General features: G+C 53.1%; 2 protein-coding genes across 8 annotated transcripts; one reads left to right on the top strand and one right to left on the bottom strand.

The window, feature by feature from the left end:
• Window positions 1-1,715: 1,715 nt before the first annotated feature.
• On the bottom strand, window positions 1,716-13,174 carry LOC111926384 (two pore channel protein 2-like). 7 transcript variants are annotated; one of them, XR_015282484.1, is made up of 21 exons: window positions 13,082-13,174; window positions 12,899-12,981; window positions 12,200-12,314; window positions 11,023-11,151; window positions 10,700-10,816; window positions 9,892-10,010; window positions 9,650-9,751; window positions 8,862-8,988; window positions 7,795-7,996; window positions 6,959-7,103; window positions 5,739-5,924; window positions 5,419-5,483; window positions 5,043-5,130; window positions 4,749-4,818; window positions 4,626-4,665; window positions 3,983-4,202; window positions 3,668-3,758; window positions 3,309-3,422; window positions 2,801-2,919; window positions 2,424-2,612; window positions 1,716-2,208 (listed from the first exon to the last, which is right to left on the bottom strand). XR_015282484.1 is itself a non-coding variant. In XM_086875160.1 (20 exons), exons 1-20 carry the CDS (start codon window positions 13,100-13,102, stop codon window positions 2,066-2,068), a joined length of 2,445 nt encoding a protein of 814 aa, XP_086731286.1. In that variant the 5' UTR covers window positions 13,103-13,174; the 3' UTR covers window positions 1,716-2,065. The 7 variants fall into 7 exon arrangements, 5 of the variants coding, with proteins under 5 accessions (XP_086731286.1, XP_086731288.1, XP_086731287.1 ...); XR_015282483.1 differs by lacking the exon at window positions 2,424-2,612; XM_086875160.1 differs by lacking the exon at window positions 4,626-4,665.
• MTLN (mitoregulin) lies at window positions 13,141-14,078 on the top strand. The gene has a single exon (XM_086875164.1). It carries the CDS (start codon window positions 13,219-13,221, stop codon window positions 13,393-13,395), a length of 177 nt encoding a protein of 58 aa, XP_086731290.1. The 5' UTR covers window positions 13,141-13,218; the 3' UTR covers window positions 13,396-14,078.
• The last annotated feature ends 356 nt before the right edge of the window (window positions 14,079-14,434 follow it).

The following is a 14,434-nucleotide window of genomic DNA, read 5'->3' as shown; positions in this document are numbered from 1 at the left end:
AGATTGAGTCCAAGAGGACAAATCCACTGGGATCAAACAGTGGCTGACAGGATGGGTTATGACACAGACCTGCAAAGCTGGAGCCTTCGTTCTTCTCCAGGGCTCTGCCAGAAATTCCCCATGTGGGGAATTCCATGGGCTTGGATACCCCAGGTGACTGGTGAGGCTCAAACAATAAAGTTGTGCAGTGATCAAAGTGTTTCTCCAAAGGAAAAGTGAATTTCCAAAGGAAAAAAAGGACATATTCTCTGAAACTGGGATAACCTGCAGGAGTCACAGCTGGCTATGGTGTCCCATAGAGGATTCCATGGGGGCTCACCTTTTTCTTGGAGCTTGGCTGAATTCCTCAGCACTGCCAGGGAATTTGAGGGTTTGGGCAGATTTGGCTCGTTTGCCTTTTTAGACTTTGTTTCCTTTCTCAACCTTCCCAGTGGATTGGGGTCTCCAAGGAATACATAAATCCCATTTAATTCCTGTTCCTTGGTACAATTTTTACTCAATTCTTGTACAAAAGGAGGTCCCCTATTAGGATGCTTTTCCCTACCATTGCCCACCTTAGCTGGGGATTCCCAGATTTCTGAGCTTCACAAGGCAGGAGATGGACTTGGCTCAGAACTAAACACTCCCAACAGATCATCTGGGAACATCTCCAGGTTTACAGCCGATCCTTGTGCTGAAAAGATCCCTCTTTTTTCCTTTCAGGCAATTCCAGGGCTCGCTGCTCCCATCTGGGAACAGCCCCCAGGCCAGACTTTCTCGTGGAGTATCCCACCAGTCTTCCCTGCTGGGATCCTGCTCAGGAACCCATGGGCTTCAAATTTAGCAATTAATTCTCATCCCTGCCCAGCTCTAATTCCAAAGGATTTGGTGTCTGCCTTACCCAGCTGAAGTCTGCTTCCAGTTCTGTTCTCAGTGCTCCTGCTGCTTTCCCGAGCCAGGGCCGCGCTCACCTGTCCCACGGCTCCAGTGGGTCGGGCCCCCGGTAATTCCGGATCTGAGCCTCGTAATTCCTGCAGGGAAGAGGCCGGGATCGGGTCGGGATCAGGGAGGGTGGGAAGCACCCGGAGGTTCTGCCACCCCCATGGATCCGCGTGGCCCCGGCATCCGCACAGCTCCGGGGGCCGGAGCACCCTTTGGCGCCCATCCCCATCCTGTTATCCCGTTATCCCGATCCCGCTATCCCGCTATCCCGATCCCGTTATCCCATTATCCCACTATCCCGTTATCCCGTTTCCCATCCCTCTATCCCGTAATCCCGCTATTCTGTTCCCCATCCCGTTATTCCTCTCCCCATCCCGCTCTCCCGCTATCCATCCCGTTATCCCTCTCCCCATCCTGTTATCCCATTATCCCACTATCCCGTTATCCCTCTCCCCATCCCGCTCTCCCGCCATCCATCCCGTTATCCCTCTCCCCATCCCGCTCTCCCGCTATCCATCCCGTTATCCCGATCCCGTTATCCCGCTCACCGCTCGTGCCGGCACCGCGTTCCCATTGGCCAGCCCTCGGCCCGTGCTGCATTGCCATTGGTCGATACCCACGTCACTCAGGCAGGAACCCCGCCCCCAGTGCCGTTCCCCGGGCCCGGCGCTGAGGGCCGGGAGAGCAGAAATGAGGAATTGCGGAATAAACGGGAAAGTCAAGGAGCATCCCCCGCTCCTCGCTTCCCACCTGCCACCAGCCTCTCCCGTCATTAACTCGGAGATACTCCATGGTTTTCCAAACTGCTGAATTTATTGTGCCAAAGAACCGCTGCGTTCCGCGTCCGCCGGTGCGGAGGTAAAAGTGTAAAAGTGTACAAGTGTAAAAGTGTAAAAGTGCTGGGATACAATTCCAGTTACAAGGAGTAATTATTCCATTAGGGACTGCCCACGGCATGGTCCCTGTCCGGGCACAGCTCCCACTGCCCCCCGCATTGCAGAGGTTTCTAGGGGATTTTACGGGAGAGAAAAGCTCCTGTGCAGGACAAAGCTGTTTGTTCCCACCGTGACACCCGGGCCCCACGAGTGGGAGCAGCCAGGGAACAGCCGGAGGGCCGGGAATGGGCTCCAGCCCCTGATCCCCCTCACGCCGCGCTCTCCGAACCCGGGCTCCTGGGAACCGAGCTGGGAGACAGGTTCAGGATCTCTTCAAAGGAAGGGCCTTCATCCTCCAGGGGTATCTCTGCCTCGAACATGCGCTGCAGCAGAGCATCCACTGTCCTGTATCCTGGCCGGACAAAAAAGTGCCCCATAAGCACCAGGTGTGCTCCTCTGGATACCTGAAATGCCCGTGTTTTAAAACGGGTCAGAAAATGCCCCAGGTTACACTCCCTCTGAGCCCTTCTGGAAGATAAAGCCATTATTTGGGATTTTAAGCCCTTCTATTCCCACACAGTGGAAACCCGAGGTACAGCAAGAAAGGAGAAGGAGGGAAATAGTCACCGAGCCAGAGAAAAGGGGGAATGGTCCCCCCGTGATCCAAGGCAGCAGGAATGCAAAGCCCATAGAGGAAGGAGAAAGGAAAACAGGTGTCTTGGCACAGCACGACCTCGGCCACCAGGGCAGTGTCTCCAGAGGGAGGTTCGTGAAGACAAGGAACACAGAAGGGCTGAGGTGGGAGAGGAGAAGATGCTACAGAAGTAAAAACAAACAGCAAACAGCAAACGTCCACAGCTGTCCCAAAGTCTCCAGGTGGGTTTTAGCTGCTTTTACGGCCCCTAGGGAGCAGCAGGGCTTGGAAGCTTCCCCAGGAATGATGCCTTGGATGCCTTCCCCAGCTGGGAACCTTGGGCCTGGATGCCCTGGAGGGTCACACTTACGTTTGGAGGCAATTTTGAACACCAGCCCTTTGCTCTGTGACTTCGTTCCACCTTCCCCCTCGAGCTCGTGCTCCGCACTCTCCATGTTGTCGAGGAGCTGCTCATGGTGGAGCTCATCCCTGCACAGCAAGGGCCAGGAATTACCCTGGGAAGGGGACACATGCTACCCTGGAGCCCGGCAGTGATGGGCTCTCGGTGGGGCAGCACAAGCACCAGCCACGGGGTTATTTTCCAGCATCTTTCCTGACTTCTGGGCTGCAATTCCTGGCTGCAAGAGCCACGGGAGGTAGCAAAGCCAACACCAGGGGCTTTCTATTGCCACCTAAACCAGCAGAGGAGCCAGGACTTCATGACAGGGAAGAGGAATCTCCATGTTTCAGGAACATGAGCCAGAACTTTGTGACAAGGAAGGGGAATGTCACCTCATGCCTTGACACAGAGGCTGGTTTTCCCTCATCAGTGGTGTCAAATCGGCCACATCCAGCACGGGCACATTTGGGGGGCTTACTCTTGAACTCCCATTCCCAGCTCCTGGATTTTCTGCTCAATTGCAGTTTCCACTTCGCTCTTCTCCAGGGAGTACTCCACAAAGAAAGCTTCCAAGATGAAGGACACAAAGATACTGGAAGGAACAATGAGCAGAACTGAGGCAGCGTTTCCTCACTGGCATTGCCCATCTCAGTATTCCCAGGCTCATTTCCCAGTGCTCCATTCCCTCCAGGTCAGAGCAGCAGAGCAAGGACAAGAACACAGCAGATCCCTCTAAACACAGCCCACCTGTCTCCCATGGGTGACCCCAGGCCCACCAGCAGCGCCCTGGCAGGGACAGATCCCCCTTTCCATCTGAAATCATCCCAAAAAACGTACTTGACGATGATTATCACCATCACAATGTGGAAGGCGATGAAGTAGAGCTTGGCAGGCTGAACTGTCACATTGGCAAATCCATTGGCAAAGAGTAGAGTGGGAGTTAAGGGAAAAGAGGGAAGGAAGAGCTGAGGGAGGAAGCAGGAGCCCAACAAAACCCTCTGAGGGACCATCTCTGCTGCCCATCCATGTACAGGGCCACAGGAAAAGCAGAGTTTGGGAGGAGCGTGGATGTGAGAACAACCCAATCTCCCACAAAGACCACTAAGCCCAATTCCCAAGGATCCAGCTGGGAATATGCACCACAAAGGATATCGTGCCACTGGTTGACCACGGTGAGCTCCATGAGGACGATGAAGGAGGAGGCAAAGTCGTTGAAGTTGTTCTTGCAGTACTTCCCACGGGCAAACAGGGAATCCTTGAGAGCTGGGTTCCCGCACTCCAGGGCGTGAGGAGCATTCGAGTTGGCTGGGAAGTACTGGATTTTCCCGTGGAATAACTCCATGCCAATGATAGCAAACACACAATACACAACCTGGGAAGAGAAACCCCATCACCTGCTTCTCCAGCAAGCTGTAAGCCCCAGGGCAAGCTCAGCATCCCAGCAGGTTTTCCAGCTTCCACAGGCACAGCAAGGGGCTGGAGGGCAGCACAGACTCCAAGAGCTCCAAGCCACCCAACAGCAATCACCAAGCAGGAATAATTAGCCAAGAACTATATATGGATAAGGAATGTTCCCAAATCATAACAGAAGCTCATTTTAGGAAATAATTTGAAACCCAGGTTTCTCATTCAGCCTCCTGCCCAAACCATGATTTGATTCCTTATGATGCAAAGCCCAGGCTGCCAGAACACCCCATGGATCCAAGGAGGATGTCCTGATCCAGGAAAAAAGCAGGAATGCAGCCCCTCTGCACCCTTTGCTTGCACAAAGGCCACGATTCAAACGGACACTTACACTTCCAAGGGCCTGCCATCCAGGGAATTGCATTTATCCCCTTGGGAACAGCACGAGCGTGAGATTTAAGGCACATTTCTGTGGAACTGGAGTGCTTTGAGCCAGGACACCAGGATTTCTTACCAGAGTGAGCCCACCAAAAGTCAGCATGGTTGGGACGATGTTTATCAGGGTGTTCATGATGACCTGGAACCTGGAGAGAGCCCACATTGGTTACTGTCACACCCTGGCCACCACACGCTCCCCACATCCCCAAAAGAAGCCTCCAGAGAGGCTGCAGCCACTGGGCTCGTCCCAGGCAGGCTGGGACAAAGCCTTGGGGTGCTCTGTGGGGTGGCCACGGTCAGTGCTGGGCACTGCCTCTGGCACAGATCAGCCCCTCCCCAAAAACCATCCCCCATCCCACTCTCTCCTCACCTCTGAATGCTGTCAACAATCCGGATCAGCCTGAGGACTCTTAGGATCAACACAATGTCCAGGATCTGCTGGCTGTTGTACTTCATGGCTGAAAAAAGAACAGAGATATTTTTATTATGGAAATAAAGCCGGGATGTGTTTAGATAAAATTCTTTCACTTGTTATTATTGTGGCCTTGTTAAACACTATAACAGGGAGCTAAAAAAAAAAAAAAGAAAAAAGAAAAAAAAAAAAAGAGGAAGATTGGGTTAGTTCTTATAAATCCTTCAGTAATTGTTTGTCTGGTCACAAAGCCTCTCCAGCCTGAGGTGCTGGCAGAAGGCTGGGGAGGACACCAAGATTCCCAAGGCATGCAGGCTGCTCAAGCTGCACTTACTGGACTTGAGGGTGGCATTGAGAATCGTTGCAGTCAGGGCAGCAAAGATGATGAGAGTATCAAACCTGGCACGAGGGAAGGCACTGCTGTTAGATTTTGGGGGACAGGAGCAGGGTTTAAACAAGGAGTGACCCCTGCTCCTCACATCAGGGCCAGGCAGCCCTGGCTCAGCTCAGACTATGGGCACACGGGAGAGCTTTGTCACAACATCCTCTGATTCATCTTAAGCACACCCTGGCACAGGAATTCAGAGCGTTTCAGTCCTTGAGGAGCTGAGCACAGCACCCACCACGCTCCACACAAACTTCCAGCCCACTCACCAGTTCCAGAACTGGGTTTTGCCAAAGAATTCCCTGGGTTCATAAGTGTAGACCTTCAGGAGGATCTCGATGATGTACAGAGCAAGGAACACCCACTCTGCATAGGAAACGTAGGGGCTTTCCTCATCCAGAGCAATGAAGATGGCATTTACCAGGATGATGGCATCATAAGTCCAAACAAAAGCCCTGCAAGGACCAAGGAGAGCTCAGGCTGAAGCTCCCAAGAAGGTCAAAGTCACACAGTTATTTCAGAAGCTCTTTGCCTCCTCTCTCAAAAATTCTTTACCCATCAATTCTCCCCAAACCAAAAGTCACTGAAGAGTTTCGTTTTGCACTTGAAGTCCAACACAGAATTTGGTTAACAGGTCCAGGGAAGTGATTTTCCCCCACCTACTCAGTACTGGTGAAGCCACACTTGGAGGTGCTGACAGAGGAACCAGGGTCAGCTGTGCTCCCCAGTACAAGAGAGGCCTGAACACAGAGCTGGTGCATTAAAGGGTCACAAAACTGACAGGACAGGACAGTGGAATGTGCTGGGAGAGCTGGGGTAGTCCAGCCTGACAGGGAGAAGGGTCAGGAGCAGCTCCTGTGCATAAATACCTGATGGGGAGGTGCAGGGAAGTTGGAGCCAGACTCTTCTCAGTGATATCCAGTGGAAGCACGAGAGGCAAGGGGCACAAGTTGAAAGACAGGAACTTCCATTTAAACAAAAAAGTTGTTTGTTTTTTTTTTTTTCAACCAGGGATGATCAAGCACTGGAAGGGGTTGCAGAGATGTTATGGAGCCTCCATCCTTTGGGGACAACTCTAGACCCAGCTGGGATAGCCCTGAGTACCCTACTCTGGCTGGCCTTGCTTGGAGCAGGGTGGTTCCATTAGCCCATCCCCAGATGTTCCCTGCAACCTCAGCTATTTTGGTGTTCTGGAAAGGCTTGGAAGTGCAAAAGAGCTCTAGAGAACTCCCAGATCTGATGAGGCAGCAGGACACAGCTCTGCAGCAGAGACTGCTGAGGTAGGAGCAGATCTAAGCACAGCACTTCGGTGCTGGCAAGACACAAAGCACAGCCTGATGTCAGCAAAACCCAGCTCGGGCACTGGGCCACAGCTGGGTCCTCCAACACTGACAAAGGCAGGCCAGGAGCGGTGGCACAGCCCCTGAGGGGACAGTCTGTCCTCTCCAGCAGCGTGCCCAGGTGAGCCCTCGGCAGTGTCACAGCTCACCTGTGCCTCACGACGCTGCGCAGGAGCCGGCTGGGCGCGGATCCGTACAGGGCCGGCAGCCGGCGCGCCAGAGGGTGCCTGCGGATCTTCAGCGTCACCACCTGGATGTTGAGCAGGTCTGCCAGCTGCATGAAGGACTTCTTGTCTGCAGCAGAGTGCCACGTGTCAGCCTGATCTCATGGCACATCAACAGCGTCTGCCAAATGCAAATCTGAGCCCACAGGAGTAGCAGCAGTCTGGACTCCGTATCTTGAGCTCATTTTTCCCAAAAAAGCCAATCCCAGACTGGTATTCACCACAACAGGTGGAATTGGAATTTGATTGGAATTTGAACAGCTTCTCCTCCCCATTCCTGGGGAGCTGGCTTGAGCCATGGGCCAACAACCACCCCAGAATGATTCAGAATGAGGAGACTGACCCATCTCTCCCAATATTCCAGAGGACTGTGTGGGGAGCCACATTGCATCTGATAGGGACAGGAGGCTTTCCACATCCTCTGCTGAGAACAGGAGGTCCCACATGCCATGGAGAGCTTGGCCTGATGTCAAATGGCCATGAAGGGCCACCCACAGCATGTGGGACATGGGCTATAGCAGCAAGAACAACCTTTCAGGGGGCTCAAGGAATGCCTGGACATGGCACTCAGTGCTCTGGGCTGGGTGACAAGGCGGGGAGCAGGCATAGCTTGGACTCTTATCTCAGAGGTCTTTTCTAACCTCAATGACTCTGTGATTCTGAGCCCCTCTGGGGCCATTACAGATGATAAATCCCAGTGCCAAACCCCTTGAAGGATCAGGCTCCCGGCCCCTGGCTCCTCCCCAGTCCCCACTGCTCACCTACAAACCCTTTCTGCTCGTCATCCGAGATGCGCAGCAGCAGCTCCCGGTGGGAATTGCTGGTGTCAGGAGCCACCAGCTTGACCAGCTGCTTCCACCGGGCTTCCCGAACCACAAACTGCTCTCCCTCCTCTTCCTTCAGGAGGTTGAAGGCCTCGATCATCTTGCGGCGTTTCATGTAGGCGAGCTTACGGATCTCGTTCTAGAGAGAGCATCAGGAGTCAGGCAGCTGCAGGTGCCCTTCCCCTTTCCTTTAACAAATAAACTCATTTTCACAGCACAGAGATGCAAGAAGAGACCCAGGGGAACGACACTGGACACAAAGCACAGCACAGTTAGTTGGGGGGAGGTGATAAATGGTGTTTAACAGGCAGCTGTGGGTTCTCCACACAGAGCTCTGGAAGGATCAACAGATTGCTGGATGCTGGGACAACACAGAAAAACCGGAAGGAAAGACAAAGGGTAGTGGCAGACAGGAAGGAGGTGACAAAGATCACGGGATCTGCACGGCCACAGAAGCAAAGAGGATGTGTCCACACATGTTTCCCATCCACAAGTGAATCCTGCTGAGAGCAGGGGTGGGGATTCTCTTCTGCACATGACTGGGAGCAGAGGAACACCTTCTGCCTCCTGAGAAAGATCCAACCCCCTCATGGGAGCACCCAGGAACTCCCAGCTCTCCCACTTCGATCACAAGTCCCAAACTGCCCCTACCCAGTTTGGGCAGAACAAAAATTCTGATTTACTCAGACTTCCCATTTCCAGTTCCCCTGCTCTCAGAGCACACACAAAGATGCTGTGCAAAAGCAGGTCCCTGCATGGAGATAGCATTCCTGAGCTAGGACTAAGCCTCCAAGATAATGCAGAATGTGCTCCTTGTCTGCTGGAGGCACCATAGAATATTTAACTCAATGCCAACAGCAGAACTCCCAGCAATCCCATGATGTGAAAAGTGGGTCTTGTGCTTTGAAGCTGTTTCCCCTTCCCAAAGCTTTCCAAGGGAAAGCCAGAGGTTCCTGACAGAGAACAGCAGGAATCCACTGGTCACAAGCCCCTCCAGGCATTACCTTCAGGTGTTTTTTGTAGTTGTTGTAGACCACAGCCAGGAAGAGAGACATGAAGATGTAAGTGTTGACGATGACGAAGGCGATGAAGAACAGGGCGTACCAGGAGCTGAAGTCAAACGCTGGCATCCTAGAGAAGGGAAAAGGGATTGCTGCTTGCCAGAATGACAAACAGGGAAAGTGAGTCCAAGAGAAAACAGCCTCCCACATGGATTTACACATCATTTGAAACAGCCTTTCACTTGGATTTCCAAGTGCCATTTTGGACTGCCAGATCAAACTTGTCAGATAAAAGCTAAAAATTGCATTAGTTCAGCTAGGGAACACTTATCTTTTCTTCTGCTGGGTTTTTCATCCTGGTTTGTCAGGCCCTGACTGACCAGCTGCAAAAGACAGCAGAGAGATGAAATCTCTGCCAGTGCAGCCAAATTTAAGAGCAGACATGAGGCAATGCCTCAGCCAGATGTTATTTTTTGACCTTGCTGCACTCAGATCTGCTTTTCCACTTGCTCTAGGACGAGCAGCATTTTATTTCTCAGTTTAAATACCCAAGGTGCCTGTACCATCCCAGCTGTGCTCAAGATATTTCCAGCACATAGATGACCAAGCCACTCCTCCCTGTCCTACTCCTGACAGCACCTTCCCAGCACAAACTACAGCAGGAACCCAGAAGAGATAGGGATGAGAAGCCCAACACCCACAGGATTTTAACTCTGCTGTGCAAATTAAAGGTTGCACAGAGACCCCTGAGAACACAATGAAAGATCTGATCATCTACACAACATCCATACATGACATCTGGGCTGTTTGCTGTGGTCACCAGCACATAGAGGTCAAACACAATCTCCAGGTAGTTTCTGAAGTAGGGCAAGCCTTCTGCTGTCTGGAGGTTCCTAGGAGGAAGAGGACAGCCTGGAGTTAAGCACTGTCATCACGTGTTCCACAACAGGAGCTGCATCTATCAGCAGTGCTTGCTGCAGGAATTGTTTGGAGTCTGCCCAGAGTATCCCAGGAGCAAAGGGAGTCTCCACACCTCTCTCCAAACAGCTTCAAGGCCATGAGGGAGAACATGAGGAGGCTGAACATGAAGAGCAGGAAGACGTAGGTGATCTCTGGCAGCGTGTTGCGGATGCTGCGGAAGGCCCTCCGGATCTGCCAGGGACAAGGGAAGTGTTCAGAGGCAACGTGGCACCCCCTTTTCCCCTCACCATCCCATCTGGATCAAACCCCAAAACTGGGGTAAAAGAGTCCCAGGCCTTTCCTCCTTGTTCTCTGTGGGGGGATCCCATATGGAATCTAGCTACACATCACAGTGAACTCAGGAGCCAAGGGACAGAGGGCACAGGGTGCTGCTGAGATGTTCTTGCTGCAGGGAACATGTCAGGGACAGAAATCCATCACTCCAGGACACAAAACACACGCTCTGAGCCCAAACATTGAGCTGCTCCCTCCCCCCAGGCCTCCACATCACAGTTTATTAATATATAAGTCAGGACCAGACAAGTCTTGAGCAGCAGGACAAAGATCTCTCCATGCTGAGAGGAATCAGAGTCCAAATCTGGACTACAGGTTTGAGAATACCATGACACTTGATTACCAGGAGACTTCAGAAATCAGTAACCTGATCCCTGACTCAGGGAGAAACACGGGGTTTTTTCTGTAGTACTGTGTGAATCCACCCACCCCAAATTATTGCTTCAGGCCACTACTGAAACAAACCTTCTCTTACAGGACCCTAAATTCTTCCATAAAATCTTTCTGCCAAATCCCCTGGATTGTGGAAAGCATCAGGCTGTCCAAAAAACCAGGACCCTGGACATGCCACCAGGCCTTCTCCTTACCTGGCGACTCTCTGCGAAGTTGATGAGGAAGATGGGCCTCGCAATCCTTGACCATCGGATGCTCCTCACGTCATACAGCCTGAGGACCCCATATACGGCCAGGTCTGTCAGGGATAACTGAAGGAGAAAGAAGGAAAGGTCCCAGAAGTAATTCTGGAATGTGTCCAGACAGTGAACAGTGCTCGTTGATGCAGGAGAGGTGCACACACGGCAGGTTTGTGAGAGCTGGCTGGTTTGGCCACAGCTCGTGTATGCCAGGGCTGGGATCCCAGGAGAACAACACGAGGGGGAAAAAAACCCCACCTCCCCTGGGCCCAACTCACCAGGATTGCCACCATGATGCAGATGTTCTTGGTGTCCTTCCAGAACACGTTGTGCAGGGTGACTTTGGCGAAGTGTGTCAGCCGGCCGAGGAACACCAGAAGGCACAACACCTCCAGCACTGACGTGGCCTGCAGAGAGAGCAGGGCTCCACCAGCACAACCAGGAGCAGCAATATTCCTTTTTGCACGATAAAAAAACAGGCAGAGCGATATTTTCAGGCTTCCTTTTACAGAATTCCCTGCCACAGGCAACACAGCGAGTCTGTGTTTGCTTAGGATTCAAGGAGTACATCTTTCACAATCACGCTGGTGCAGGACAAATAAAGGCTGCAAAGAAGACTGGCCTAAAGTAAAACTTCTGCCTTCACACATGAGGACTGGACTCGAGTCCCAAAGAAGGCTGGAATTGGCCTCTGAGATGGAGAACAGCAATTTGACTTTGTCCACAGTCACAAGGGCCATTGCTGGTGGCCGCAGTGGCTCCTGTGGTCCCTGGCCAGCTCCTGTCCCTTTTTGTCCCCATTTCAAACAGATCACAGAATTATAAAATCACAGAATCATTTGGATTGAAGGGGACCTTAAAGATGATCCCATTCCACCCCCTGCCATGGGCAGGGACACCTTCCACTACCCCAGGCTGCTCCAAGCCCCATCCAACCTGGTTTGGAACACTCCAGGGATGGGGCAGCCACAGCTTCTCTGGCAAACTTCTGCCAGGGCTTCATCACTCTCACACGGGACAATTTCTTTCCACTATCCCATCTCATCCTGCCCTCTGGCAGTGGGAAGCCATTCCCCCTTGTCCTGGCACTCCAGACCCTTGGTCTTTCTCCATCTTTCTTGTTGGCCATTTCAAGTATTGGAAGAGCCAATTCGTCACTCTGAAACTTCTCCAGGCTGAACAACCCCAATTCTCTCAGCTTTTCCTCACAGCAGAACTGTTCCATCCCTCTGATCAACTTGCTGGCCTTCTCCAGACTCACTCCAACTTTCCACGTCCTTCCTGTGCTGGGGACCCAGAGCTGGATGCAGGACTCCAGGCAGGGTCTCACCAGAGCAGAGGATCAAAGATACCCACAAAAACATCACCATCCGCTGTCTCTTGGCACCTCTTTGAGCCAAGAAGCCCTTGCTGGCTCCAGCAGCTGCATTTGCTGCTCCTGCAGCACAAACTCACCAGGAAGGGGAGCGGATACACAGCAGGTTCCTCAAAGAGGGCAAGGGACAGGTTGAGGAAGATGAAGAAGTAGGTGGCTGTTCGCATCATCCAGTGGTTATAGAGCTGATAAAGCCTGGAGGGAGAAGGCATCACAAATAAAGGCTACAGGGCACATCCCCAGGGCATCACCAAATGCATCCTGGAAGAACAGCACTTGCTGTCCCAGACATTTTTGCCAGCAAGGAATTTGGCAATTTGTTTCCCCATCAGCCTCAGAGCTGATGGATACTATACTGCCTTTCAGAGTAGGGTCAAATAACACAATGTTTAGTAAACAGTGTAGTAAACAAAACTTTTATAGTAAACAAAAAAGATTTAACTTTGCAGCCACTGGGTTCTGCCACTCCAACACCTTCCACACAGCTGAGGGCTGACCAAGCCTCCCAAACTCTTCAGTCCCCCAGAGGCTTGGAAGACTTTATATTAGTTTTATTTTCTCCCCTCCAGCAAACCACAACTTTTTAATGTCATTTCCCATCCTCAACATACAGATGCGCTGAGCCCCGTTTTAAGTATTTCAGCTTAAGTCCCGTTTTTGGCACCCCACCCAGTCACCCTTCTTAGCACCGCAAACCTTTTGTGGCTGCTGCTGTTTGGCCACGGATGCGGCTGCTTCTCCGCAGGTGCGGCTGGACCGGGGGGCGCATCCCTCCTTACCTGACAGCCTCCGGGGAGGTCTTAAAGGGAATATTCCTGTTGTACTGCGCGTCGGAAACAAACGCTGCTGCCAGCAGGAGATCCTGGGGAAAACACAAGACAGCGTGTGAGGAGCTTCGGGGAAGCTCTGCGGAGTTCCCGAGGGGAGGGAGAAGCGGCCGGGGCGCCCCGGGGCCGCGGTACCTGCGCTGCCGCCTCGGCCATGGCGCGGGCGGACGCGGCGCCTCCCCGGCCCCGCCGCCTTTACCGGGGCCGGTCCCGCCCCCGCGGCGGCGGAAGCGGGAGGCGGTGCCGGGCTGGGGCTCGGCGGCGGGGCCGGGATGGTGCTGGAGGCGCTGCGGCCGCGGCTGGTGCGCTGGGCGCTGCTGGCCGCCTTCGCCGCCGGGGTGGTGGTGGGCTGGCAGGCGGGCCGGGCGCGCCGCCGCTTCCTGCGCTGGAGGCAGCGATACCTCCAGCGCCGCCTCGCCGCCGCTCAGGAGAAGCTGGAAGCGGCCTGAGCGCCGGCAGCCGCGGCCGGGCTGCCCCTGGCCCTGGCAGCGGGCTCCGGGTGCCTGCTCCGCTTCGGTGAGCGCTGCCTGAGCCGCTGGAAACGGGTGACGCGCTGCTGGGGAAGGACAGCATCCCTGGGAGAGCAGGGCTGCCGGCTGGACAGCATCCGTAGAGTAGCAGAGCTTCTGGAGAAGGACAGCATCCCTGGGAGAGCAGGGCTTCTGGAGAAGGACAGCATCCCTGGGAGAGCAGGGCTTCTGGAGAAGGACAGCATCCCTGGGAGAGCAGGGCTTCTGGAGAAGGACAGCATCCGTGGGATAGCAGGGCTTCTCTTCTGCCCTTTGCAAAGCAAGATCCCAAAATGTGTCAGACTAAACTAACAAAGAACTGAGGATATGCAAGCAATGATCCCAAACCTGGAATGGACTGCTTGGGGAGATTTGGAGTCCTCATCCCTGGAGGTGTCCAAGGAAAAACTGGACGTGGCACTGGACAGTGCTCTGGGCTGGGTGACAAGGTGGGGATCGTCACCAGTTGCACCCCCTGATCAAGGAGGTCTTTTCTAACCAAAGTGATTCCATGATTCTGGGATTTCCATATTTCAAAGGGCTGTCTGCACTTGTCCAGCTCTAAGCCGGCTGCTCTGCCCTTGCCAGGAAGTGCTGCCAACATAATAAACTAGTAAAAACTATCGCATGGTGTTTATTAATGGAATAAATGTGAAAAGGTGCCTTATGGGCACATGTAACAAATTGCATTATGAATGTGCGTGGGGAAAATTAAGTGGTGAAAGAGCTCATGCGTTGGCTGGGTGAATAAACGAGTGAAATAAAGGAGTAAGAATTCCTCCTGGCACTTTGGAGAAGGAATTGTGAAGGTAGCTGTAGCAAATTCCTTCTTCCCATTGCTAGAGAATTCCAGGAGGAGTACTGGGGGATTTGTTGCAGGCTGCTGGTTTTCAGAGCTGTTGTGGAGTTCTAAAATCGATGGGGGAGAAAAAGCAGCGCCCAGAGCCCCTTAAGGCCTGGCCTTGACCTTGGAGCTCTT

This window comes from Cyanistes caeruleus, chromosome 2 (genome assembly GCF_971803275.1).
Source record: "Cyanistes caeruleus chromosome 2, bCyaCae1.hap1.1, whole genome shotgun sequence".
NCBI lineage: Eukaryota > Metazoa > Chordata > Aves > Passeriformes > Paridae > Cyanistes > Cyanistes caeruleus.
The sequence above is the reverse complement of the archived record's forward strand: the minus strand, read 5'-3'. Positions and strand labels throughout refer to the sequence as shown.

Excerpts from the sequence above, each read along its gene's own strand:
- MTLN (XM_086875164.1), top strand. The coding sequence starts at position 13,219 with ATGGTGCTGGAGGCGCTGCGGCCGCGGCTGGTGCGCTGGGCGCTGCTG.
- LOC111926384 (XM_086875160.1), bottom strand. The coding sequence starts at position 13,102 with ATGGCCGAGGCGGCAGCGCAG. Across the intron at positions 3,759-3,982 it reads CGTGGTCAACCAGTGGCACG|TCTTTGCCAATGGATTTGCC; the intron begins ATATCCTTTGTG and ends CTCCCACTCTAC. Across the intron at positions 3,423-3,667 it reads ATGGTGATAATCATCGTCAA|TATCTTTGTGTCCTTCATCT; the intron begins GTACGTTTTTTG and ends TGTTCCTTCCAG.